This window comes from Oryzias latipes, chromosome 3 (assembly GCF_002234675.1).
Source record: "Oryzias latipes chromosome 3, ASM223467v1".
Lineage (NCBI taxonomy): Eukaryota > Metazoa > Chordata > Actinopteri > Beloniformes > Adrianichthyidae > Oryzias > Oryzias latipes.
Genome location: NC_019861.2, coordinates 27,168,473 through 27,196,372, shown reverse-complemented (window position 1 = coordinate 27,196,372; position 27,900 = coordinate 27,168,473). Strand labels below are relative to the sequence as shown.

The following is a 27,900-nucleotide window of genomic DNA, read 5'->3' as shown; positions in this document are numbered from 1 at the left end:
CCAGCGGGGCGAAAATCTTAGATTAAGCATTTTGGCATCAGCATTTCAGGCAAAATGCTAACTTTAGATACTTTTATCTCATGTAAAAATTATACCTAACACAAGCCAAGTAGAAAACTCAGCAAAGTAAAGTACGAAATGTGGGCTTTTCTTCTTTATAACTCTACAAATCCCCTTTTAAAAACAGTGTCCATTGTGTATTATGCAAAAAAAAGAGGTATATGTTGCTTTTTAAACTCGAAACATCTCATTTTCCAGACACCTACACAAAAAATCAATAGATTTAGTGTTGGCATGCTACATATTTAACTTTTTCTTGCTGCATTGTTTTTGTTCTGCCACTAGATGATGCTGTGACACCTCATTGATAAAAACCGTTGTGTAGGGTTTTGGCGTCATTCTTTATAACCCTTGTGCTATCCTAGGCACTTTACCATTGGGAGTTGGGTCATCTAGACCCACTAGACAGTGCACTGAACCTTTTTTCTTCAATGATTTGTGATCTTCACTGGTGTCCATGGATTACATGAAATCTTTCCACCTTTCTCCACCTTTGTCATGGTAGGGAGAACACGTCAATGTAAGGGTGGGGTCATCTAAGATAGCACAAGGGATAAACAGAACCAAAACAACTGATGTTGAAAACTCCTTACACCTGTGACTCAGACCATCAACTATTCATTTTCTTGCTGCAGTAATTTCTGATCCATGAGCTTATTTTAAAGTCCAACTGCTTGCATTCAAATAAGTTTTTTTTTTTATTTCAAGTGCTATTATCCCCAGTTTTCAAAAGGTTATTGCTCTTAACCCTTGTGCTATACTATGGGGTCTAGATGACCATTGACGTGTTCTCCCTACCATGACGGAGAGGATTTTTTGGAAACCAGTGAAGATCACAAATCATTGAAGAAAAAAGGTTCAGAGCACTGTCTAGTGGGTCTAGATGACCCAACTCCCAATGTTAAAGTGCCTAGGATAGCACAAGGGTTAAAGCAGAAAAGTAAAGCACTTTTTTTTCCTTTTTAACAACAAAAGACAGATTTTGTGTTTTACCAGTAAACTTATTAAATTGGGCTCAAAGTAAACACTGAGGGTTTTTTTTTTTTTTATAAAATACAAAAAATGCTTTTCTTTCCTTAACCCAGTGGTGCAAATATGCTTTTTGAGTTTTCAGACAGATCTACGCCTGAAGGACAACTGAATCTTTATGATTTGCATGTTTGAATCTGGTTAGCAGCATGGACAGAGGACAAAACTAACTCTGACTCAGCCAGATCAATATTTAGTTTTGTTTTTACACATTTTAAACTTTGTGCTTCTGTCAAATAACAAAACAACCGGTAGGTGTTTGCTCTGTTTTCAACTTTATGACCCACATTCATTTGGGTTGCCAGTGTCACGTTAATTTATAGTTCAACAGACTTGAAATGGTACAAAAGTTACTTTTTGATTTGTCCTCACCTCGCCTCACAACTCAGCACACAGTTCCTTTTTGAACGTGTCAAGCAAAGTCTAACGTCCTGATGATGGCCTAGTTTTTTATCATGTGACTTTTTGTTTGAGGACAAATTTAACCTAACACCAAACCTTTCTTTTGTAATATTCCATGTGTTGCAAAATCTCACACTAATTTTTATTCTTAGAAATGTTGCAATACTTTGACACACAACAGGTAAAACATTTATTTTTGTGTAGTTTTTTTTTTGTTTTGTTTTTTTGCCAAGGATCAAATTACACGTTTACTGGCACAACTTCCAAGCTCATTTAAATGTAATGAGAGCTTTACAACTTCATTATCTTTAGGAAATAAAACACTTTTTAAGAATATATAAACCCAAACTTTAATAACGAAAATGAAAACATGAAAAAAATAATACTTATCTCAAGAGAAACATTAAAACAAAGGCCATTTTGGCAGAATAATGTTATTTTTACATTACTTTTGGTGTGTTGCTTATGCACATCTCGTTTAGGTTGTCATAAATCGGGATTTTAAATCGTAAAATTGTGGAAGATGGGGGCTTAAATCAGTCACATGACTGAGTTCTGTACTCCAGCGACCAATCAGATTACAGAGAGTAGCCATCCCTGGTTTGTTGTTTTCTCGACTCAGTTGTCTTCTTCGCTGATCGCATTTAAAACCTTAAAACTTTAAGAAAGGAACCTCAATGTTAATTTACAGTCTTAGCTGTATTTTGGCTGATGTTTTGGAACAGTTCTAAAGTTGGCGGTTGCTATGGCTACCAAGGGAAGTGACGAGTGCGGCTGTTGTCGGGACACGTGACTGGTGCTGCACTGATCTGTTTTGACAAGCGGCTGGGAGGGAAGTGAGGAGGGGAGGCAGGCTGAAGCATCACGACCACTGGGACTGGCTGTTCCTTTAATCTGCATTTCGCCTGAATAATGCCAGTATCGAACTCGTTTAGTCGGTGCGGTGGCCAGTCTTTGCCTCACACCGACAGTTAGCCGCGTTAGGCGCAGAGAAAGAAACGCTCGTGGAGGAGAAGAAGAAGAGAGAGTCGGATTGTTTTGTTGTCGCTTTGAGAAAAGTTTTAATGAATAACATAAAACGAAGTCGGCACAGGTTGCTTGCTGAGTCAAATGGCGCCGCCTGACGCTTTGTGGGTGTTTAAAAAAGCGGATTGACTCTGCTTGACATCGTTTTGAGAGAACATTATTATCGCTGACGATGACGACGATGTCCTCGTCGTAGCCAAAACAAACAAATAAAAGCCTCAGCGACCGTCTGCAGCTGAGCTCTGCTACGCCGTGAGTTGGGATGTTGTCGGGGAACTGGGTTGCCAGTTGACGGTCCAGTGAGTGACGGGAAGGTTAGTTGGTCGAGTTAGCTCTGCTGAGTTAGCACGCTCCGGTCCGGATACAGACATGAATCGCGGCTCCGCTTTGATCCGGGTGCTGGAATTCGAGACGAGCCGCAAGAGTGTTCAACCTGCTAGTTAGATTGCCGGTAAACGGATTGGTTTCTGTCTCGCAAGCAACCGAGTTGCCCGGTTAGGCATTCGCCGTCAGCTGTCTTTGTGTACGTCCGTTGGACAATAACAGTGAGAGTAGATGGACGCGGACAGGAGCATGTTAACAAAGCAACGCTTTGTTGTTGGGTAGGAGCAGCTGGCACCAACACGCAGCTGATACTGTTGCTCAGCTAATACAGCAGGTCACCGTCACACAGAGGCTTCGGGCGCCCAGACACCGCCGTGTTGTTGTCACGACTCGGTGTCAGAGACAGAGAAGCTCCTGGAGGAGATCCGGAAGACTGCCAGATGACACGGGACAACATGAAGCCCGAGCGAGGTAGGTGGGCAAGCAGGGCAGGAGCGCTGCCGTGTGTGGGCTGGGCAGCGGGGTTACTGATATGTGTGGGCAAGCTGGCCATATCTGGGCTTTGGACGGCCGGCTCTACCCATTCTCCCGAGATAAGCACCCTGCCAGAGAATTATGTAACAGCTGGTCAGGCTGGTCACTGGTTATGTGAATTAACAAAGCCTGACCTGAGGAAATGAGGACATGCATGGACAACAAACATTTGCTGCTCTAGTTTTGGGTGTTGACACAATTATCAACGTTTATTTTCCCCTTAACATTTAACCTGCAAGCTGTTCTCCTGCTACATTCTGTTCCTTTTTTTTCTCTGCTGCAAAATGTTCTTGACACCCACCCTGTTGTGGCAAAAATAAAATAAAAAAAATACACTCTTCTGCATCTTCTGCACAGCTCTGCAGGAACACAAAAAAATACATTTTTTAAATAAATATTGGACTTGCAATAATATTCCATCAGCATGGAATTATTTTCCTGAACATCATTGCTTTGGCTGATAGTCGGGTTTGCATAACCTCCACCTGGGTGCAAATCAATTGGCTTTATGATTGATTAGCTGCCATAAGACGGCATTGTTTGTGTGTTCGCACAAACTTATGAAGCTGCTGACTGATCCGAGCAGACGTCTCCAGATTAGAGACTCCACAACAAAAGCCTGCTCTGGACAGACTTCAACCCTCAACCAGATTGATTTGTAGGATACTTTCTTTAGAAGTTGTAACTGTGATTGTGTACAACACAAAATATAGGAAAAACTGTTATTTTCTGACTACATGAACCAATAGATTTTTTTTTAAAGAAGAGTTTTTTACCCTTCATGGATTATCATCATGTCAGCTCACAGTCATGTTCTAATTTTGAAAGGCTGTGCCAGTAGAACCTGCTCCACTGCAGTACGTCCGAGCTTAAACAGGCAGTCCCTGTGGTGCTATTGTCGTTTTGAACACACTGTGCCATTCTTGTGGAGGAGATACCAAAATGCTTACTGCTCAGATGCCTTCTCCTGCCTTTTTCTGTTGCCTCACCTCGGAGAGGGGATTTACACTGCTGAGGAGAGTTGGTCGGAGAGAGCACAGGTTAACAGCCGTGGGGCTGAAGAGGCCAGCTTTGTTGAATCTCAAAGGAGGGGGATGGAGCTAATACTGACAACTCACATGTTGGCCAGGCAGGAAGTGTCCTTGTGTGTCCTTGGTGATCACATCTTAAGTGTTCATGTTGTCGCTCACCATTCAGTCTTAAATGTATCACGAGTGAGTATTTGTTATCTCAATCATCTGATGTTCAAAGGTGTGAGGTCAATCCTTCAATGAGATCCCCATTGATTTAGAAATGTGGTCACATGCGTACCAGACGACACCAAAGACTATCCATCTGCATATCCATACATCTACAAACAACGCCTGTCCTTGGTGTTGTTTACTTGTGATGTCATCACCCTGGAACAATTCATCGTCTGTAAGAGATTTCTCAAAAGAAAGTTTGATTGTCATCTTTTCTATTGAAATGCTTCTACTGTCAGATCAGGCTTTTCAGTGCCTAAGATATGCCATAAACCAAAGTACAAAATATTTTTTTCATAAAAGTATAAGAATTTCACAACACGACACGGAATCATTCTGTTAGGGTGTACACAAACCATCCAACTTAAAAGAGTGAACGGTCTTCTTTAGGCACTGGACTCTAATTAAAAATTCTTTTGTATGTACACCTTATCTACATATGCATGTGTAAAATACCACTGTATGTGTGCAGACAGTGTTATCTAATGTTGTCATGTCAATAGGAGACCCTGGTAAGATCATATCAATGCAGACTTTGCTGAGAGGTCTTTTGACATGTCTGCACACGGATGGTCTGTTGTTTATTGACTGTTATTACTGTGGAGCTTAAGTGTTAGCATGAATGACAGAGTTCACCGTTACATGATCCAATACAGTCAGCCACCAGTGTGACTGGTCTTATAAGGGATCTTGATCGTCCTTTTAGTTGGTGGAAAAAAAACAGAGAACAAAGCAGTTGCTGTTGGCTTGTTGTTATCCTTTTTCATAACTAAATGTTTCACTTTAATAATTTGATTTACGTTAATGAATTAGTTATAATTTCATTGTAAGAAAAGCCAAGGACCAGTCCATGTCCTAAAAAAACCCCACTGCAGCTGCTGATGCCAACAGATAAAACCTTCCAATGTGGAGTGTTTTTCCTCTCTTTGGAACATTTGGTAAACCCCTACCCCTACTGTAAAAGAAGAACCAGCAGTTCTGTCCTGCCCAAGGCCCTGACCAGAGTCATCTGACCCCCATGTTTTTCTGTGAGTTTGAATATGAGTCAGGACAGTGTGTCTGTGCACGGACAAGTGTGTGTGGGTGTGAAGAGAAGAGGAGTGTGAGTGAGTATGCAACAGATTGCTGCCTGTGCTTGTGAGCGCTGTAATGTTGACCCATGTAGCTCAAGTGACAACTTTTACAAGTACCATAAAGAAGAGCTCTGGAAAACTGCGCCTGCTAAATGAGTTTGGTTTAATCGCTTTCAGGCTGTTAAAAATACACGTTAGTAAATGGTGCCTCATTTCTATTTCTAAAAGTCGTACTTACTTTTTTTCTGTTTCGTTCCCTGCATACCGCATGACTCAAAACTGCTATAGAGATGTTTACACCCTAAAATACGCTCATTGTTCTCAGCTGTTCGTGAACATATCATTAAATGTTGACATCACATAGAAATCTGGGTGAGCATGAATGACTGGTTTCTTGCTCCTTTGTGCCTCATCTCTCATTTTTGTTTTTCTTTTAGACATACTGTATACACCGTGCTGATCTCAGACTGAGTAATGTTGGAGAACCTGAGTCAGATGGCAGAGCTCCTGCTGCTAGTGGCAGTCCCCCCCACCCCTGGTTTTGTTTCATGGTTTTTAGTCATTAGTCCATGAAGATGTTGTTGAACAGACACTCTAGCATTCATCCACCTTTTAGCCATTGACTATATGAGAACCAGGCATGTTGAGTGGAACATCACCCACAGAAAAGGTCTTACTTCCAACTACAACGAAACAAGGTCAATTCAGTCGCCATTTTTTTCGCAATACGAACAGCAGGTACCACCTACTTTTATTGAGGCGTCTGATTGGCCACATTATAACTTTAATAACTTGCACTACATTAAAAAATAATGGGGAAAAATTAACAAGAACATGTTAAAAGAAAAAAGGCAACAGAGTAAGAATGGCTATTTTGATGAATGTAATAGCTGTTTGTTTCTCAATAGAAGTCTGTGAGATTTTGGCGTCTTGGTGCCAGCGGGTACTTCATATACCTTCCATACTCTTTCAGCTAGATTACAGTTGCATTGTCTCAGACTGTTTAGAGTAGAGTACAGTACACAGTCGAGACAGCACATGGATCCAGAGCAGCACCTGTCCAATCCTCTACTATCGTTGGCTCCTCCTCATCAGTGAATTACCCTCACAGCAAGACTCCTCCCAGACAGTTGTTCCCCTTTGTTTTGCTGTTCTCCAACAGTTGGGAGTCCATCTGTATGTTAGTCACCTTTCCGACATTAAGTGAATCATTAACTCGTTGCCCTTCTGTTCTGGTTAGTTGTAATCACAGTTCTCGTTTGTCCGTTTTTTTTCTCCATCATACGGCTTTTTGTCCTCCTATGTCAATCGTGCATTTCAAGTTTTTTTCTTTCACATCAATTTTTTTTTGCAAGTTTGAATCTAAGAATGTAATTCAATGCAACTAGTTGCATATCCACGCAGTATTTTTTTATTCGATTGCAACACTGCCTCCATTGTAATACCATATATGGATATTGAAGCTCAGTTGTGGAGCTGGAATTAAGGTTCAAGTTTAGCATCAAATTCATTTTTTTTTACCTTGGGAGTGTGAAATACTATCCAGAGTGTGTGAGTGATCAATCCACACTCTGGTTACAGCTTTGACTTTAAGTACATATGGATGTCTAGCCCCGTATAGTTCCATAATGCTCTTACATAAGGCTAAAGACGTTTGCTGTAGTTACTGAAATAATGCTGCAGGGTCCGTGCAGATAGACACTTGTAGCAAAGAGCTATTGTTAACACACTAAACAAGTGCATAAAAATAACACTGTCCAGTCTCTGTGCTGGACGGTCCAAAGCCTTAAGCAGCAGCACGGGTCATATTTCTGCTGCCACAGAGCCAGCCAGTGATGTCATGGCCTCCCACATCCTCCCGCCCCCCTGCTGCCTCCGAGCCAACCAGCAGTCAGCACTGCAGTAACAGGAAGAGCCATCTGGGCCTGGTGAGTTTTCATAGTGGGGGGGATTTTTGAAGAGGTGGAGTGGACATATCTGTTTGTTTGCCTCTGAATTTAACCTCCTATGACATTTCACTGCATCTTTAGTGGGATTCCACTTTCACTTAAATTCCGATTTTGTTCGAAAGTAAAATGCAAAAGCTTGCTTTCATGGAACATATTAAGTTAATGCAAAGCAGACTGGACAAGGGTGGGTTCAACATGCAAACAAGGCTTCTCGGGATATATGAACACATCAATGAGTTCCAGGTGCTCTGCATGCTGTGCTGTTCCATCTGTAAAATGGCTGATTTCTTGATGTTGCACAACTTAACCAGAATTAGGATGCATCTTTCATGCATCAACAGTTTCTGCAGAAAAGTTCACATATGAAAGCTTGTTCTGTTTCTCATATTTATGACAGATTCTGGTCTTTTTTAGCAACATACACTAGAAACCTGAATATGTGAAGTAACGTTTGTGTGTTTGTCTCCTGTCATTTTGTCTTGTATTTCCTTCAAAGTCTGTTACACACCATGTATATGTGGCACGTTCAAGAACACGCTGAACAAAGGTTTTTGTACACTCTTTGTATGCAGTGTATGTAGCGTATGTACTCACAGTTGGAAGAGGTTTGGTGCTAAATGCTGAAGCGACGCAAATCTGGTGAATCTCGCTCCAGGCTTTTTCTTTCACAGCTCTATTCTGATCTATGAAAGACTTGGTGTCTCCTAGTTGCGACTGGGCACAAACCACAATTATTGATTTGTCCTTCATGGTCGATATTTTATTTTATTTATTTATTTTGTTAAACAGTTGGCACTTCCTTATATTGGAAGGAAGCTACCCATACGTCATTACCAAATCCAAGTCCCTGATTGATTTAACTTTTAGCTTGCGCTTAATTTCCATGCATTTTGTACGTTCAGCCCCAAAACAAACTTAAAAATTGGTGCAGCGATGCATGTATGTGACTTTTGAATGCGGACGCCTGAAACCCTTATATGCGCACGTTTGCATAGACACTTCATTGGAAGTGGTCAGAATTTAAAATGATTCATATAGTCAAACAACCTTTCAATGATTATTTTCATTCCTCAGATAGGCACATTAGGATTTCTTTGACACATAGGGATTTGAGAACAGAAGAGGATGAGCCTTTAGTTGGAAGCCATATCTCACAAAAGGGATTTTTGTTATCTACTTTAAAAATAGGCCTGTCTCGTTTGGGACTTGCGTCAATCATCTTCAACACTTGACACATTCCTGTTATATATGATGCCCAAGTCATTGACAGATGAATAAAAGTACATTGTTTCAGCCTCCCATCATGTTTTTTTTTCTCCTTCAATAATAGAACAATGATTAAAAAACAAGTTTGTGGTTGTAGCAAGGCTCTTTATTAAAGGCTTACGAGCTAAGCTGCATTTTTTTTTTGCCCTTCTGTTTTTAGATCTAATTATTGCTGACTAACATGGCCTCAGGCTGAACTAGTCAAGCACTCTAATATGTTGTTGGCTACCTGTTTCCCGCACAGATCTGTCAGTTTCCTTTCAGTTGTTCAGGTACCAGACAGTACACACGTGTCCTTAGAAAGGGTGTTACACAAACAGCAGTGTAATCGGGCTGACATACAACGTACTTATCAAGTGTTCACAGTGTGCCGCTGTGATGCAGCTTCAAGTTTACATGTTACACCTTACATGTACACAGTCAATTATGCTACATTAGCAGGAAGAACACGTTTTTTCAGGGATTTTAAATCTCAGTAATATAACTGATCTAACGAGCACCGACTGTGATCGACGTAATCGCTGCTTGACATGTTCTGTCACATCAGAGCAGCTCTTCAATTAAAAAAAAAGAGCTTATTCTCTTGGTGTTTGCAGGCTCCCTAAGCAGTCTTTGTGGAGACGTCAGGGACATTGTTTATTAACAGCAGAGTGGAGTTTATTTCAGTCTCGCCATGACTATCCTCTTTCCTTTTCTGCATTGTCTCAGTCTCATCTTTTAGGTCAACAACCTGGCTCAGTGCTGAGTCATTTGATTTCCTTTATCACCCCCTGTGTTGCTCCATGCTCACAGCAAACCAGCTGACAGTTTGTCCTGTTCAGCTGAATTAATGCTTCTCTTTTAGTTTTTTTTAGACATTCATGAAATATTGGCTCTATGTTGCTTATAAATCACTTTCTGGCTAAAGTAATTTAAGGAATTTTCTGCTGCAGCCTTGATGAGACTTTAATTTTAACTATCCAGCATGTAAACTAACCAGCTTATCTCTGACACAACAGACTATTTTTGACTTTCTTCTGGAGCTGTACTGCTTGGGTTGTTCAGATTGCATTCCACTTTCTTGAAGTTGGCCTCTGAAGCTAAGCATAGGTTATGCATTGGACAGCATGGCTCTGGTTACAGAAAGAAGCTGGGTTGCCCTACTGCCCTAGTGTGTACTTTTTTTTTTTAGCACAACCTTTAAATGCTAGTGAGGTGAAACTGAAATCCATTTCATTTTCAAGAAAAGACGTTAAGATCTTTCCTTTTTACTATAATCCTTGTTTATCAGTTAAATAATTTTTGCTAAAAACTTCCTAAGAGTGGATTATTCCCTAATCCTGCTGTGGACTTTGCAAAGAACCAGCATTTTTTTCTGATCAACCTAAACAAGCAGGTCTGGTTGCACTGGGATCAGTAATTTCCACTTTTCCCACCCTATCCAGTAGAGCTGAACTCACTCCCCTTCAGCCTGTATTGTGTAACTGGAATTAGTTAAAGATGGACTTTGGAAAGGACCACTCCTGTCTGAATTATTGTGGACTTTTAGGACCCCACTTAATAAACTAAATTAAACCTCAAAAAGATCGCCTGTCAAAGGGTAAAAAAAGTAAACACACCTGTGTGGCTGTGCTTTAACCACTACTGTTCTGCATTTTCCCCTGGAGGGTCTGGCTTGAATAATAAAGCATTTGAGTAACTTACTGAAGGACTTTAGTTGCTATGGTTTGTGAAGATGAATACTGCATGTCATTACTAAACCAGATACTTTTGGACTCATTTGGCTTTCAGTTGACTCATATTTTGACTGTTTACCATTAAATGAGAAAGGCTTTGTCCCCAGACTTTACTGATTCCGTTTATTTGTTGTGCTATGAAATAAGCTGGTTTTCCGTTTTATTTCATTTAAATCCTATAGACTCTCTTTACCCTCTGATCCATGGTTACCTAACCAGGAAACAGTCCCATTGTTCCTGGTGCCCCCTCATACAGTAGTCACCTATAAAAAAACTCAATTATGAAGTTGCAAACCAAGTTTCTGCCAGTTTTTGAAAGGTGCATTCTTATAAAATGCTCTAAATAGTTTAGATAGAGGGTAAAAACAAATAAATCTTGATCTTGTTTAGTTAAGTTTATGTGAGGAGCATCCCTGGGCCAACCTCTGCCACATGATGGCTTTTTGTTTGTTTTTCCCCCCAGACCTTGTTTGCCACGTGACTTTCGCGGTATGCGAGTGGCTCAGCTGATAATCAACAGCTCAGCTCCTGGCTCCAGATAATGGGAATGATAAAAAAAACAGAAGTTTTGTCAGTTCAGGCCGAGTGATGGTTTGGTTCTTGGGAGTGGGAGAATAATGTCAACCGAGTTCAGGAAACCAGAGAGGAGTTTCTTTTCAGCTCCAACTGTAATAACATCCCTCAGCCAATCACAGCTTGTTACTATGTCTGCTGTGAATCTGCCCCTTTGTGTTAGGGTGGGAGCACCAGAGACACACAGACACACAAACACACACCCATCACAAAGCATTTAGTTAATCATGTGGGAGGAAACTGGAAAAGTTTTTGTTCAAGTCAAACTCTTGAACTATGATGCTAAACACACTTTTGGTTCCAAGTCCAAACTTTATTGAGGAGATTTTCTGGCTACCAGCTTAATGATAAAACTTAAAACATCAGATCACCTTGTTTAAAAGCAGAAATTCACAAAAAGTGTTTTTTTGTTGTTCTTTTTGTTGTATTTGTGAAGTAAACTGGTTTATATCTTTATTTAATTTTCTGTTCCTTGACCTTATCCCCTTGAGGCTGATGTTTAAATGTTCCAGAACACAGCAGACAAAAACAGGAAAGGTGAGTTGGCAGCTCCGCTTTGCTCATGTTATCAGACTCTATGGAAACACTGCTGACCCTGTTAGAAGAAGCGTTGCTACCCGTATCCCTCCTCGGCAGAGCTGTGGAACAAAAGCCCTGCCATGCTCCTGTTGATACAAGACTGACATCAGCTATTGGTTCATAGTCTGAGCTCAGCACAACACCCAACAGCTGAGAAGCCAACAGACGTGTTCACATGCAAAGATGTGGTTTCAGAGATCAACAAATCCGTTTGGAAACAGTCAGCGTGTGAGCTGTAATTCCTCTGAAATGCATCGACATTAAGTCAGAATTCTCTGTTGCAAACAGGGGCTGCTCATTCCTACAAAACAGACACTCTTCAATCACCGTGATGGGAATGTTTAACACGTGTCTGTGTTGCCTTGGTAACACTTACTCTTTTTTTTCCTCCCCGTCTTCCCTGGCAAACACTTGTGATCATTGATCACTGCTGTCCTTTAGTCCCAAGTCAGTCAGCCAGAAAGAACACCGAGGTCACTTCCTATTTGGTCACAACACCCCTGTTATGTTTCAGTTTGTAGCGGTGAAGCTCAAGGTACTGGCTGAAGTGATGAAGAAAAACATGTTTGCCCAAAGTGTGGGAGTTTGCAGATGTTCATGCATCGATTTGTTATGTTTTTCAGTAGTGCTGCTTCCTAAGTTAGTGGTGAACTTTGTGGTCAAATGTCAGATAGTAACAGAAAATCATGCATTTCTTGCAAAGTCAGTGGGTTTCTTGGTGATCGGCAAAGAAAAACTTTTTATTTACCTAATACAAGAGTAAAGAATTGTATAAAAAATGCAAAAATAATGACCAGGTGTTGTTACAGTCTAGCAGATTAACTTACAGTAAGCCACATAAATCACGATTCTGTCTTATGGCTATTGTTTTGTTATAATGCGCACAGAGGCCCACTCCCACGTGAAACAGCTGTAAGAGTAGAGAAAACACAAGTAAGCCTTTGTACTGTGTCACGTGTGTAAGAAAAAGCAGACACGGTTTAGATGATCTTGCAGGATATCAGCTTTCTAAATATAGTTGGTCATCTTGCAGAACTGGCAATGAAGCAGAAAAAAAACGTCATTGCAAACTATTCCCATGGTGTCGGAGCTGCTCCTGCCAGGGCTGCTGACTCCCAAAATGCACCACCTCTTTGTACCGGAACATTTCCACATTTGGAAATGCATTAATAATAGTTTGATGGCAAAATTGTAGATTCTAGGATTTAAGGATTATCATAAATTCTCTTAAAATGCTTGTGCCATGTTTTTGTGAAATGTATGTGTATTTAAAGGGGAGATTTGCTGAAGTCTCATTTATGGCAAAATAACCAGATCATTGGCCACAAGTACAGAAATCTACACTTAAAAATCAAACAGAAAATGAGGCCTACCAAGCTGTATCTATATTTGATTCACTTGGTGCTGCCATAAGGAGATTTAGCATGGAAGAACAGTGAGTGTAATCTCTCACTTTGACTCGGTTTAAACCATTTGTATATATGTGAATGTGTTCGTATGTTTATTTATCTGGATGTAAGTGTTTTGCTGTGATGTATATCTGTTTTCCTATGTCTCATACATTACTCATCTTTTCTTCTATTCTAATTTGTAATTTAAATGACAGGTGATAGTTTTTTTTCTAAAATACAAATCAAAATATTAAAAGGTGATAATCATTATATGTCTTGATTAATCCTGAAATTCTTATTTTAGCCTTTTCAAAAAGATTTAGGAGGAAATGGGTCACCAACAGCCCCATTATTAAAGCTTTTCGTACAGTATACTTCATGAAAGTCTGATCCTTCCATGTTGTTGGCTGGAAATTGAATTTATTCAACCCCAGTAGACTTTTTATTTATTTTTCTCAGAACGGTGCTTACATCCCTTCCTAGGACCGACTCGCTGGAAGGCTGTGGCATGTTAATGCTGCTTTCTCTAATCTATCAATGTCCCCTGCTGGAGGCTCCGACTGCAGGGACTGAGAGTCAACCTTGCAAAGCAGGCCCGACCCCCAAGACCTGCCCCCTCCAAGAAGATGCACCCCCACCTTGAGGCATTGCCATTCATTTGTACCTTCAGTGGTTTTAAAAGGTCTCATCCATTCGTTTTTAGGAAATCTGAATGTCTGAAGACATTTTCCTTGAATGGAAAGAACGGAGGAATCGTGCCTTTTAAAGGGTGAGACAAATGCACCGAGCACATGCAGTTGTGATTCTCCCTGTGATGGAGGTGCATAGACAAACAGCCTTTACTTTGAATTGTTTCCATTGAGGACATCTGGCACCACGCCTAATGAGAAAAGGGAATTTGCTGGAAGGTTGAACTTCTCTCTTTGGTTCCATTTAAACATGGCTAGATATCATTGTGTGTTGAGCTGACACACCTCAGTGAGCCCGGCAGCCCGCTGCCTAGAAATTGCATTTATGCGCAGCCTTTCAGCGGGCTGGTTATCTCCAGTCTGCAGAGTCCCTTAGAAATGAAATGCCCTACATATTAGTAACAGGCTTCAAAAGACTTTTGAGAACTGAATGAGAATGTTAAGTGTGTTAAATGTATATCTTATTTTGTCTATGCTGCCCGGTAGTTCTGATGAAAAATAAAATGGGTTGAGTTTTTTTTTTAATACTCTGTATATTAAAGAAATTGTCTTCAGCTTTAAGGAGCAGTTGGATCAAAATCTGCCGTCAGCACGCCTGCAGCAAACCTTGTTTTAGGGTCAAAATGTTACAGTTCACTCTTGACCGAGCTGCAGGAGGATTTATTGGAGTTTTCCTTTCATAAGACAAAGTCTATCAAGAAAATCTTTCATTTTTTTTCCTTTGCTTTGGGGACGCAGCATTAGGGCTGCAAAGCAGCGGTGAAAGGACAGGACCATGTGAAGGAAGAGGATCCTGATTCCACAGCCTATTGCAGCCTCATCGTTGTTGATCGATGGGATCAGCATCGTCAATAACCCACACTTCTTAAGTGTCTAACTTTTTATCATTTTATGGTATTTTTGCGTAGTTGTTCTGCTGAAGTGTCAGAATATATGTGCATATAGAATAAAACTTGGTCTGCAAGAAGAAAAGGAAAAATATGGGAATCGAACAGCCTGAAATGTAAATACTTAAAAAAAAGTTGCTGGTTTCAGGTCTCTTCCATTAGGTTTTGATGTTCCTGTTAGTCAGGAAGTTCAGCTTTATAGGTGTGTTTCAAAAGTATTGAAGGTGCCCTGAGCTGTTTTCTGACATTTATAGGCAAAACAGTCAACTAATGAATACAGATTAGTCAGTAATGCAAGCAATTTGTATTTAAATGAGGTGATGTCGGAATAGCAAGCAGCACCCAGGACTGGCTTTTCAGAGGAGGAAGGGAGTGGTGTCCATATGGATCCTGCACACTCTGCATTCAAATTAGCTGGGAGTGTGTGCGCCTCTGTTTGTTTGTAAGGGAGTCAGGCAGCTTTTGCCAAAGAAACGCGGCCGGGCACACCGTGAATGTACAGCCACAGAGACGGGATTAATGAATCATCTAATCTGAATGCGTGTCTTGCTTTTTTGTGTGCGTCTCTCGTCTCCCTCTCTTTTGCCATCTGTGCCCCTGTTAAAATGACGACACTACTGAGTTCTGGATGTAGAAATCGATTCCAGCTCCATCCATTCGAAGTGGCTCTTAATCACTCATCTGCTGGCGCAGCGAAATCTTACTATGTTGTGGGAGGCAGCAAATGAAAAATAATAACAAATGTGATTTTTATTAAAAATGTATTTGCCTATTTGGCACGCCTTACACATAGATGAATCATGTGGGTGTGCGTGTTGGTGTTTGTGCTGAAGATTTGGCTTGCTTGGCTTTGGAGGCTGACCTCTCTGCTCCGTCCTGGAGGCCTTTTCCATCCCACGTGACTCTGCACTGATCCGCTGGCCTCAGGTCGCAGAGACAGCTGAGAGGTGTGTGCGTGTGTGTATGTGCGCGTGTGCGTTTGTCCAGCCTAGCAATCTGTAGACGGGACTCCAGCTGTACTTGGTGGCAGGCAGTCACAGGTTTAATAATGACGACTGGATCTTAGTCTGACCTGTTGCATAACACACATCACACAGTAACTGGATGGCACAACAAACACTCGTGTGTTTGTGTTCTTTGATTCTGGGTTATTTTGTGCTGAAATGCATCAGAAAAGCTCCTTACTTAAACACTGGCTGTAAGTCTGATTAGGATTTCCTCACTGAAATGTTTTAGTTTGCATTTCGTAATCTGTTCTTTTTATTTTGATGGCGCCTCTTGGATCTAAGATGTAAAAAAATTACAAGAAAGAGCCAAGCCAACACTTTATTACTGTTTGCATGATAAAGTCCTGCAACTAATGCAATATAAAACTGAGCTGTTATAGGTTACAGATTTGCATCCGTCACAGATACACTGATAATGCATATTTGGACCTATAGCAGCTCCCAGGCTCCTACCTCACATACATCTTTTCTGCCCCCTTGTCTTTCTGCATTGTTCTTCATCTTGATCTCCTGTTGAAACTCTCTTTGTGTTTCTGTGTGTAGGCCTCACAGGAATGCTTCTATTCAGACAGTTCCTTAAAGAATGGCAGCTCTGATCTAAGCATACCAAGGCTGGGCCCCTTGACTAAAGCCACCATAACTAGTCCTTTGTTGCACTGTATGTTTTTTGTGAATGCGCTTGCTTGCCATGTGTCTCTGTTTGTGAGCCAACAGGCATCTTTTTGCCAGCTGTGTTCCTGGGCGTGCTTCTCATCAAAACAAGTGCTCTGTGCACACATGAGTTGGAGCTTTTGTGTTTTCTTGCATGGAAGGGCAGGCACATCATGAGCTTTTGCTCTTCTAGGTTTTCTCCTCCCTCCGTGCCTCCTTTGACCCTGCAGCGCTGCCTTTGTCAGGGCGTGTTACCTTTACCCCAAATCCCTCTTGCCTCAGGAGCAGGAGCTCTTTCCATCACAGGCTGGGAGCATGAAACCTTAGATGCAAATAAGCCTGTTAAAGCCCACTATTTCCAGTGCTGTCATGTAAAGGTGACTGACTACAACCTTGAATGTTGAGCATTGTTTATATATTTATAAACACCCCCTTTAGCTCCTCCTTTTGGCTCCTTTTCCATCGGCACTTGTCTTACTATGTTCCGACCATCGGATGAAAGCCCATGAAGCAAAGGACTTTTGTCCCTGAGTGTAAGCACTCTCCCGCTTTCCTTCCCTCTCCGCCTTTTATCCTGCATTCATTCAGCCTACAGCTGGCCAACAGAATATCCTCTCCATCGCTCCTTCCTCACGTTTTGTGTTGGATTGCGTCTCTTCGCCTTCAGCTGCAGCTCACAGGGATGTAGGAGGAGTTCCCTCAAAAGAATGTGCGTGACTGGCCTGATGACAGCAGCGCACGCACAACCCTGCAGAGCCAGCTGACACGGACGCTGCTCCTCTCAGCCTTGCTCTCCGGGGCTTTGTCTGCATCCACACTCCTGTTTGCATTGACTACCTGAGGGGGAAGAAGAAAAAAAACCTCCATCCATCATTTTGGTTGATTGATTCAACGATGTAAACATCCAGAAATCAGGAGGTGGCAGCGTAAAAGCTTCAGTCAAAAAAGCCATGATTCTTTTCCCCTCCTGTGCTGCTGTGCATCATCTGACCTCTTGTGGGATTACGGGAGGTTTCTCTGGAGGAGGGAAGGAGATTGAAAGCAAAGAGGGGCGCTTCAGTCGTCTAAAAATACCCCGCTCTTTTGCTAAGATCTAAGCTCCAATTTTGACAAAAATGATGGGATTTTGTTGTGGCGCAGCTGCAAATTACAGCCATGTATCTCAAATATTTGTCTTGCAGCCCGCTGTAAAGTCAGCTTTTCGGTGTGCTGGTGGGGTGTAGAGTGGCCTGGTGGAGCCAGAACCCCCCCCTGTCAAAAGCACTTATGTATGTGGTGCTGTTAAATTTAGTAAAGTCAGAGGGGAATTGCCTATTTTTAATCAGGAAGCAATTTTCAGCCCATCGCTGACCTGCAGGCCCCACCCACACCACAGTGGCAAGGTTGGTGGAGCACAGAGCAGCAAACGCCCCACTTTCCTTCTTGGCTTGGCTGGTTGTTTTTGTTTATGTTCTGTAGAGGTTTTGTCAGCAGACACAGCTTATGCTTTACTGTTGGTGCGCTGCATAGAAGAGGGGAAACGGTCAGCTGTTAGCTGAGATGGATAGTCTAAATATATTTCCCTGTAGCAGCCAAACTGGAAAAGTTGTGTCATTCCCCCGCGCCCCGTCTCCTAACAAGCCTCTTGAGCCACGGTAAAAAAAACCCCACATCTGCTTAACAAAAGTATGGAAAAACATTGGGCTCCATTGTCATATAAGATCAGCTGCAGCATAAACAAATCCGTGCCTGTTGTTCTTTTCCTAATGTACTTCTTTCCTTTGTGCCTTTGTTCCAAATGTGTTGACCCTCCCTCTGCTTTATCTTTTCTAGATGCAACAGAGGAGTTTTTCGAGTACGATGCAGAGGAGTTCCTGGTGTTTCTGACCTTGCTCATCACAGAGGGAAGGACACCAGAATACTCTGTAAAGGGCAGGACTGAGGGTCTGCACTGTCCGCCAGCCCAGTCAGCCATGCCGCCTCTTCACAAGCATGAATGCAGCGACAAATTGCCCCAGGTAGCTGCACCTGCACAAACATCAGTGAACACAGTTTTCCTAGCCGTTCAAAATGGAAGACGGCCCACTCTTATCTTGTTACTGTTAAGCAGAATCTCTGGAATTTTACCAGATTTATAATCCTAAAGGAGATTAAAGTTCCACTCATATTTGTGTGGCAAAGTATAAAAATGGGGAAAAAAGTAACTTTAAGTTCTTTAAAACTAATCTAAACTCCAATAATTTCTTAGTTCCGTCTGTGTTGCTGCAGAACATATGCGGGCCTCATTGTCATTCTCTAACACGCTCCAACCTTTGTCTCCACCTTTGTCCGCGGCCGCGTGTTTGTCCAGTGTCGTCAAGCAAGGCGAACACGTTCTGAGGTGATCCTGCTGTGGAGGAACAACATCCCCATCATGATCGAGGTCATGCTGCTGCCAGACTGTTGCTATGGCGATGAGTGCCCCCCAAGCGACCCCATCAGTGACCCAGTCATCAAACAAGATGCTCTGCTGTTGGAGAGATGGACCTTACAACCGGTTCCAAGACAGTAAGGCAGAAATATGTTACAGTTTTCCTAAAGTAGCACATGGATGGAGTACAAACAAACACTGCACTGTTTTCATGCAATTCTATTCAAAATCCTCAAAGTTTTATCACACCCAAACTTTAAAAGGACTGTAAAGAGTTTTAGAACTGCCTCAACTAGGCTAAAGTTGTCCAACTCATGTTATGCGCTTTGATGCCGCAACAATGTTATTTGTATTTAATATTAGTACTTTTCACAACACAAAGACAATAATCCATCTTTACACTTTACCTCTTATAGTCCTCTGAGGCTTGTTTAGGCAGTTCAAATGAATCCATGTTTAGGACTTGGAGAAATGATCTAAGGTGTTGCTCAGTCTGAAGCTGAGGTGGTTGGGCTTCCATTACTGGTGTTGGTGAGTGTTATGCTACGTAAACATGTGACGTTGAACGCCGCTCTTGAACACTGCTGTTAGCGGTAAAAATCTCTTGAATCTTGCTCCAGGTTTTTTCTTTCACAGCTCTATTCCGATAAATGAAATGACTTGTTGGCAAATATTTCCAGCCGGACACTAACCACAATTATTAATTTCTCCTTCCTGATCAATTTTCAAACTGTTGCTACTTCTGTGAATTCAAAAGCATGCCACGCCCTACGTCATTACCAAATCAGAGTCCCTGATTGTTCAAAGTTCAAGTAGTTTAACTTTCAACGCACGTTCAATGCCCGAAGGAGCCTGAAATTGGACTTTAAAACTGACGTAGTGACGTGTGATCGTGAGTTTGGACACGCAGAAGCCCAAAACGTGCACATAGGCGTGCTTACATAGGCTTTTCTTAGGAAGCAGTTGCTTTAATGCATGTTTCCGAGCCTGGCGTGAACGTAGATTTAAGTTTCCTAAAAGAAGTTCTTGCACTGTTTATTCAATTTCAATTTCAATTCAAATTTATTTGTTTATGCGATTTGTGTATGTGTTGCGACACTCCTGACGTATGACTGTAGAAACTTAATAAAGGGAATGAGGGTGTCCTTCTTCGTCATTGATGGGGGATCTGGCAACAGAGCCGATCAGCGTCTAAACACAATAAAACAGCCTTTTCCACCTGCTGTTCATTCAGTGATACACATTCCCACACCTGAAAAGCACATTTCTGTGACGGGGTTTGTTGGCCTGACAGATTGTCCCATTTTCTACTCTTGTGTTCAGAGAAAAAAAAAAAAGAATCTCATCCCCTGACCATTTTCGCATTAACCTGACACACTGGCACACTTCTTTTCTTTCCGTTTGTGTTTTTTTTTAATAGGAGTGGTGATCGTTTCATCGAGGAGAAAACCCTGCTATTGGCTGTTCGCTCCTACGTCTTCTTTTCCCAGCTCAGCGCTTGGCTCAGTGCCTCCCATGGCATCGTCCCCAGAAACATCCTGTATAGGTAAGAGTCAACACACGCTGGCGCTGCCATGGCTTTAGAGCCTTACAGTCAACCAAGGATTCGGAAGTACTGTATCTGGAAACTATATCAGCCTCAATTTATTTGAAGTGTAAACACGGATGCATTTTTCCCCCTGTCATTCTCTATTTTTGCAGCAGTGAAAAGTCACAGCAATTTTCAAAAAGTGAACATTTGCCCTTCCTTGTTTGCTGAATCTTGCTGTTGCTTATTAACAGGATCAGTGCCGCTGAAGAGGATTTGGTGTGGCAGTTCACTCAGTCCCCATCCGAACACATTTTCCCCGTTCCCAACGTGTCCCACAACGTCGCGCTGCAAGTTCGTGTCCAGTCACTTCCCAGACAACCCACCTACCCCAAACTGGCCTGCAGCATCCACGCCAACCTGCCTTCCCTTTACAGCAAGACCCCCAGCTTGAGCCCTAACTTCAACAGCCGTGGGGGCCTGCCCTCTCTCCGAAAGAGCCTGGACCCCAGCAAAGAGAACCCCCACCACAATTCTAATCTGTATAGTAAGAGCTCCACCTCCATGTCTGGCCTTCTCCACAGTGGTGTACCTATTCCTAACCTTCCCATCAACAGCATCCCTATAAACAGCCCCTCCCACAGGGCTGTGCCGCATCCTTACAGCAAGAAAGCCCAGGATCCTGGTGAAAGCCACGCATATCAGAACGGCGAGCTTCCACATGTCAGCGCCCCCCCACGTCAGGGTTCGCCACTGTTCCACAGACCCTCTCGCCCACAGACACCCTCACACTCCCCCACCCCGCTTCCAACAACTAAAGCAGGAAAGTGGTTGTACTCTGCCTTCAATGGTATTTCTGACCCAGCACAAGTCGAGGACTATGGTTCTGGTACCAACCTTGGAGAAAAGACGACAGGTTCCATCCCTGATGCCCTCAGAGCTTTTAAAAATTTGTCCGTGACCGAGCCGCCCCGCTGCCCCTCCCCGAGGCCAGCTGCGACTGAGACAAACCCTCTGATAGGCTCCCTGCTGCAGGAGAGACAGGAAGTGATTGCCCGCATCGCGCAGAGGCTTAACTTCTGTGATCCAACTGCACCACCTCTCCCACCTGGCCTGTTTACCTCCGATAACCCTCCCAAATCCACGTGGGGCGGCAACTATGACAACATTGCTGCCGGGAAGACCAAAGAGCCTGAGGGCCCGCCCTACGAGTTTGTTGGACATGTGCGGCCCTCACCTTTCAACACACCTGTGACTGAAACATTTGCCAAACGAGAAAGCTTGTCCCCTAAACCAGCAGCCTGCAGGAAGCTGAAGATGACAGAGACGAGAGACCGAGAGGAGGAGAGAAATGGAGAGAAGGAGAGGACCAGACTGAAAGAGAAGAAGGAAAGGGACAGAGACAGCTCCCTCATTGCACAGGCAGTGCAAGACATTACCAGGCTCATCCAGGAGAGGCTGTCTGTCCCATCTCTGTCCCCTGGGAACAGCAGAAGCGGCAGCCCTCTGCACCAGATGCACACAACCACAGTCACACACACAGTCCGCACATACTCCCACCCCACACACAGCCCACCTGCATCACACACTGCCAGCAACGGCTACACAAACGGCCACATATCTAGCCACGAACTTCAAAGAGGCGGCACGCACAACGCCGCCTCAAATGCGCCTATTTGCACAGATAAGCCCCAAGTCGGACCCGGGACCGAATACAATTCAGCCCAGGCCCACAATGGTGCTCAGTTTACACTTGAAGAAGCCTCACTCTGCAGCCAGTCCCACACCAAGGCTGGTCAATGTTTACGTGCTTCCCCTCCGGAAAAACTCAGAATCAGGACAGCCAGCAGCCATGAAACCCCCCCTGCCTCCCCTGTGCTGGAGGAACGCCCACGCCATGCCCAGATGTTTAGCAGGAATCACAAAGACACCAGCCCAGCCATAAACTGTAACGGAAGCCACGACCACACCAAGCCTCAGTCCCAGACACAGAACTGTGAGGAAGCCCAAGCTTCTGCCTTCCACGATGAGAACCGGGCCCCGCTGGATCCTGGGTACTCCCGGACGTCCAGCCCAGCCATGACCCCACCTGCTACCCCCGTAAGGCCTTTCTGTTTGTGTTCTTAAATCCTCACTGACAGCTCTTTTTTAACTACTCTTTTTTAACTTGTCCTTTAATGGATAAAATCTTTAGTCTCCTTTCAATCTCTGAGTTAAAGTAATAAAACAAGAAACCTATTACACAAAAAAAATACAATTGCCTTAGTTTGTCAGAAAAAAGACACACACATAATAATGTCAAACTGTTTTCTTAATTTCCTAGGTATCTTCAATATTTCTACATATCTTTGAGTGAAAATGTTTTTAACAGTGACATTTTTTCCAGTGCTGCAGTATTTGACGTTAAAAAAAGGAAATTCTATCTCTGACAAGCTGTCTTCATCTTTTCATCAGCACCCTCACACCTCATCCCCTCTGCGTCCCTGCAACAGCTGGAAGAAGCAGAACCGCCACTCATTAGACGCCACAGCAACCAAGGCGTTCCACCCTTACACCGGCCTTCCGCTGCTCTCCAGCCCCGTAAGGAGCTCACAGGCAGATGCTCTCACTTCCTTTTCACCAACATTTGCGTTGTTAATGTTTGTCATAAGGAGACTGGATTATCTGTTAGTTGGTTTTATTACTTTTGAGTCACTAAGTAAGCAGTTAGTTAATGTACACACAGGCACACGTGCAAACTCTGCCGGGTGAAATGCAGCAGACTGATGTGCTTCTCAGCAAACTCATTGTTGCAGCCTTGAATTTTATCCTCTCAATTTCATGTCTTCTTATCACTTTTACCCCCATGTGACATCAAGCGTCCTGAAGGGCTCCACATATACCATACATGATGGAAACTAAAAGGCATCCTTTATTAGCTATTGGTTCTGTGATTCAGATTGAACGGAACGTAATTTTCTTTTCTGTCTGTGACCAATTGACAGCGGTTTAATTAAGTTCTGTGTGTCTGCTGCAGGTTCCTCAAAGGAAAAATCAAACAGGTTATTTTGACCTGGACATCTCTCAGAATGGCTGCAAGGGTTTGCCTTGGGCTTCTGGGAAAAGGTACTCACTTTCTCACCTAGGCGATCTGTTACCGTCACTGCAAAGCTCAGTTTGTTCTAAGGGCGGGAATCCTCGGGTCTTAATGCATTTTCATATCACTTACAAAGAACCAACAGTTCTGGTTAAACATTTACCCCTTCTATTATCTGTTCATATTTGGCTCTATTGGATTTTGAATTTCAGCCTTGAAACCCACTTTCGTCTTACAATATATTGGAACATTTACACTGTATCATGTTGGTCAAGAACATCTCATTTTTAGGGTTTTTAAGGTTTTTGTAAAATAATTACTTTGAAACTAACAATAATAATTTAACGTTGTATTAAGTACCCACAAATAAACCTATCCAATGAATGAAATCCATATTTTAAAATGGAGAAATTAGAGAGGAGATAAGAAAAGCTTTGGTGCATTCATTTGATCATAAATTAGGTTTAAATTATGTCTTGAAATATTTGATGCATCCTCTTTTTGAATAAGTTCAAAACTATAAAAATATTTTGGGAGATGCAGAGTCCCAATTGTAAAGTTGTGATGGCAAAAGATATAAGGAAAGTTTTTGGATAATCAGCCCAGCAGCTCCCAAAAAAACATTATATACTAATCAAAAAAAGAGATAAAACTGGAAAAAGTAAACGTTTCTGCTGTGTAGTATGTTCTCACATGTTTGCACATTATTGCGACATATACTCTCCTACATATAAAACATAGGAGATGGTTGAATGCATTTTGTCTTAACAATTACATGAATAGCAGGAACGTTTTCTGTGAATTCACTGTACGAGTTCACAAAATTGATTATTTCTCCTAGAGTTATTGCAAATTCAGTTTTATTTGTGGTTTTAAACTCAAGTGTTGACTCTTTGTGCTTGTAGAAGTGTCAGAGAAAAACGGACTTTAATGGCAGACAAAGAGAGGTTTGTTGTCATCAGCTGTAGGTCTGCTGGAACTGAGCTGCAGTAAGCATTAAGAGATTCATGCCTACACATGTGGCGTGGGTGGAAGTGTGCTGCTGCTCCTTATGAAGCAGACACTTGAGAAGTTTAGCATTATAATTTGACTTGACTAAATAAGCAGTAAGAGAATCTTTTCCTTTATTTAAGTTGTGGCAAGTTACCACACAAACTTGTGTGTTTTTTGGGGTCCCGCCCCCTGGCTCAGAGCTTTGCTGTTTACATACAGATGAGTCAGTCTGAGGTTATTAGGTTTTACTAGAGATACAGGTCTTTTCAGATGCAACAGGAAGGCTTGCCTTGAAAGACAGCTTCAAAAGAGGCTGTTCCACCACACGCCTGAGAACCAGCTGACGATGCATGTTCCGTTTAACCCCTCAGGGTGTGTCTGAAGAGCGAAGGCTGTACAGATGAGTCACAGCAGCTGTTCAGCATCAGCGCTCCACCTGCCAGTCTTAGCTTGCTGGGAAACTTTGAGGTACTTTTTTTTTTGGCCAAAAGCTTGGGTTATAGCTACAAAAAGTTATCACTTTATGACTCTTTCAGAGAAATAGTGTCCTGTGTTTTGGATTTCTAGAAGATTAATCGTAATCATTATTGTTTTTCATCAGGAGTGCGTGCTGAACTACCGTCTCGAGCCTTTAGGAACAGTGGAAGGTTTCACAGCAGAGGTTGGAGCCAGTGGGTCCTTCTGCCCCAGCCACCTGACCCTGCCTGTGGACGTGTCCTTCTACAGCGTCTCTGATGACAATGCCCCCTCCCCGTATATGGTGAGAGCACCCCTTCGCAGAATCTCTTGCCTTGTCTTGAAAACTGTGTGTGAGCGCCCTTTTGCGTGCCTGTTTGTGACGTCGTGATTCTCACGTTTTCTCACAGGGTGTGATAAATCTGGAGTCCCTGGGAAAAAGGGGCTACCGTGTACCTCCATCAGGAACCATTCAAGTGGTTAGGAATTCTTCTTACACAGTTGCAGAATTGTTGTGGGGAAAAAAATGCTTTTCCTTGCAGTGCTGGAGTACCAGTGCAAACAGAGAACAAAGAATAGATAACATCAAGTACCAAAGGGAAATGGAGACTCCTAGTGGTCCTTCTAGAAACAAACAGATTTTAAGAAAATATTAAAATGTTGCTGCTTGTACATCTACAGTTTTGACTTCTCTTAATTCTCTTTGACATTTCGATTAATATGCTCACATTGATGGTGATTTTAGGAGGCTTTATGTTTTATGGCAGTCAGATCACTGTGTCTAAACCCTGCAATATTTATTTTTGGTTGAACCCCTCAGACCTTATTTAACCCTAACAAGACGGTGGTAAAGATGTTTGTGGTGATGTACGATTTACGAGCCATGCCAGCTGGCCACCAGACCTTCCTGCGCCAGAGAACTTTTTCGGTTCCAGTCCGCCGCGACCCAAACAACCCGACAAGCAAGAGGGCCCTCACCCTGGGCCAAGGGCGCACCCTACGCTACCTTGTTCATCTGAGGTGAGTGGGTTGCTTCTTGATTTAAAATATCCTGGTGTGACTTCATTTCCCCCTCCTATTCTTTTTTCTGTTTCAGGTTTCAGAGCTCTAAGTCTGGAAAGATCTACCTCCATCGGGACATCCGTCTGCTGTTTTCCAGGAAGTCCATGGAGGTGGACAGCGGTGCTGCCTACGAACTTCAATCCTTCACAGAGACCCCCATGGACCCGCCATTCTCATCTCGCTGTTGAAGTCCAACGCCTTCCCTCCCTCCTCCACCATTGCGAAAGCTTCAGTCGCCCCTCAAAACCAGCGACAGACTCTTCTTCAGCCCATCAGATTGTGGCTTTTGTTGAAAAGAGACGAGGTTCAAGGACTACAGTCAAAAACCCCTTCCTTACCTGTTTGTAGAAACTTCAGCCATCAGCTCTGTCACCTAGAACTGAGAAAAAGGGGTCAGCTAAGAGCCAGAGAGACTTGTGAGATGTGAGCCTTGTTCTCTTTTAACAAGGCTTTAGATCAATTCTGGGACTGGGTAAAAGAATGCAAATAAGTTCAAATGTTTGTGAACCCCGTCAAGATTTTCTTACCAAATTATAAAGCTTTTTTTCTTTTTCTTTCTATTTTTCTTTCTGTTGTGTGTTTCCCCAATAATCTCTGGTGTGAGAGTAGAGACCAGCCACCTGTCATCAACTAAAATCTATACAAAGGAATTGCTTTTATTTAGCTTTGTTGGCCAAAATGACAATGACAATTGGACCTAATAATTGTCAAATTTCTATTAATTTCTGCATGATTTAATTCATTGCCCTTAGTGTTTTTTTGTGTGGAGGTAATGACTTCAGATTTCTTTGAACGGGGGAGATTTGGTTTTCCTGCATATTAGATTGACGGGCTGAAAGTAAACTCTGTTGCCTGACCCCAAAAATTCGCTTAGGTGGGAGTCAAGGGGGCACGTGAAAAAGGGGAGCCGGGTGCAGGCTGTGGCATGACCCATGCCTTGGACCACTAAAGAAGTTGAACAAGCAATCACTGTAGATTCACACAAAAGCATCAAAGCATCAGAAGTGCACTGTGGATCCTTTTTTTCCATTCTAACTGGAACTGAAACAAAAAAATAGTCATATTCTAATACTTTTGTACTGTTACAAAACCACTTTATTGGAAGTGTTGCAATAGAAAGTGTAACAATAGTTTATGGTTTACACATTCATTCTGTTTACTTACCATAAGTTTATTTAATATTTAAAATAATATTTCAGTTACTTCTTGTGACGTCTGTCATGCTAAGAAGATGTAGTGCAAACTGTATATCATAGTATGTATTTTTGACATCAATATTCGAATCTTAAAAAATATATCTATATATCTTCTAAAGCAATCTTGAAAATCTGTTTTGTCTCCTGGTGTTTTTTTATTTTATTTTGTTTTTTCCTGTTTTTTTTCTTCTTTTCTTTCTGCTTTTTAAGGTAGAAATATTAAAACAGAGCTGGTCTGACAGAACTTTATAAACACTTTCACAAAAACTGAGTCAAAAAGGAAATGAAGGAGGACTGAAATGTTTGCATCTATTTTACGAATGACCGAGATGTGTGGGAGTGTGATTGTTGCTTTTTAGCCAGTAGCCCTGGATTTAATCATGGCACCCATGTCTCATTGAACAAAACACTAGAAATACTTTAAGTTTACATCCTTATTTACTGCTTTGTTTTAAGTCAGGGTTCTGCAACCTGAGGCTCCATGGCCATATCTGGCTCTTTTACCCCTCCATTGTGGCTCTCTTTTTATGTTCAAAAAGTGAGTCTTCTTCCACTTTCGGCTTCTCCCATCAGGGGTCGCCACAGCGAACAAGTCGCATGGTAAATTTGGCAATGTTTTACGCCGGATGCCCTTCCTGACGCAACCTTCTCTAACCGAGCTTGGAACCGGCAGAGGTAGAGAAGGGAACAGGGAGCAGCCTGGAGTCGAACCTGGGTTTCACGGACGGAAGGCGCCGCAAACCAGCACGAGCTAAACTGGCTCCCCTGAGTGTGAAGTTTAAATATATATCTATAAAGTAA

General features: G+C 42.5%; 1 protein-coding gene across 1 annotated transcript; it reads left to right on the top strand.

Annotated features, from left to right (window-relative positions):
- The first annotated feature begins 1,863 nt into the window (after positions 1 to 1,863).
- On the top strand, positions 1,864 to 27,234 carry fam214a (family with sequence similarity 214 member A). Its single transcript, XM_004067415.3, has 12 exons — positions 1,864 to 3,312; positions 18,212 to 18,396; positions 18,729 to 18,925; positions 20,209 to 20,334; positions 20,571 to 22,416; positions 22,771 to 22,896; positions 23,333 to 23,421; positions 24,757 to 24,853; positions 24,987 to 25,145; positions 25,252 to 25,320; positions 25,662 to 25,861; positions 25,938 to 27,234. Exons 1-12 carry the CDS (start codon positions 3,282 to 3,284, stop codon positions 26,089 to 26,091), a joined length of 3,279 nt encoding a protein of 1,092 aa, XP_004067463.2. The 5' UTR covers positions 1,864 to 3,281; the 3' UTR covers positions 26,092 to 27,234.
- The last annotated feature ends 666 nt before the right edge of the window (positions 27,235 to 27,900 follow it).

Excerpts from the sequence above, each read along its gene's own strand:
- fam214a (XM_004067415.3), top strand. The coding sequence starts at position 3,282 with ATGACACGGGACAACATGAAGCCCGAGCGAG. Across the intron at positions 23,422-24,756 it reads CCTTGGGCTTCTGGGAAAAG|GGTGTGTCTGAAGAGCGAAG; the intron begins GTACTCACTTTC and ends TTAACCCCTCAG. Across the intron at positions 25,862-25,937 it reads CGCTACCTTGTTCATCTGAG|GTTTCAGAGCTCTAAGTCTG; the intron begins GTGAGTGGGTTG and ends TTTCTGTTTCAG.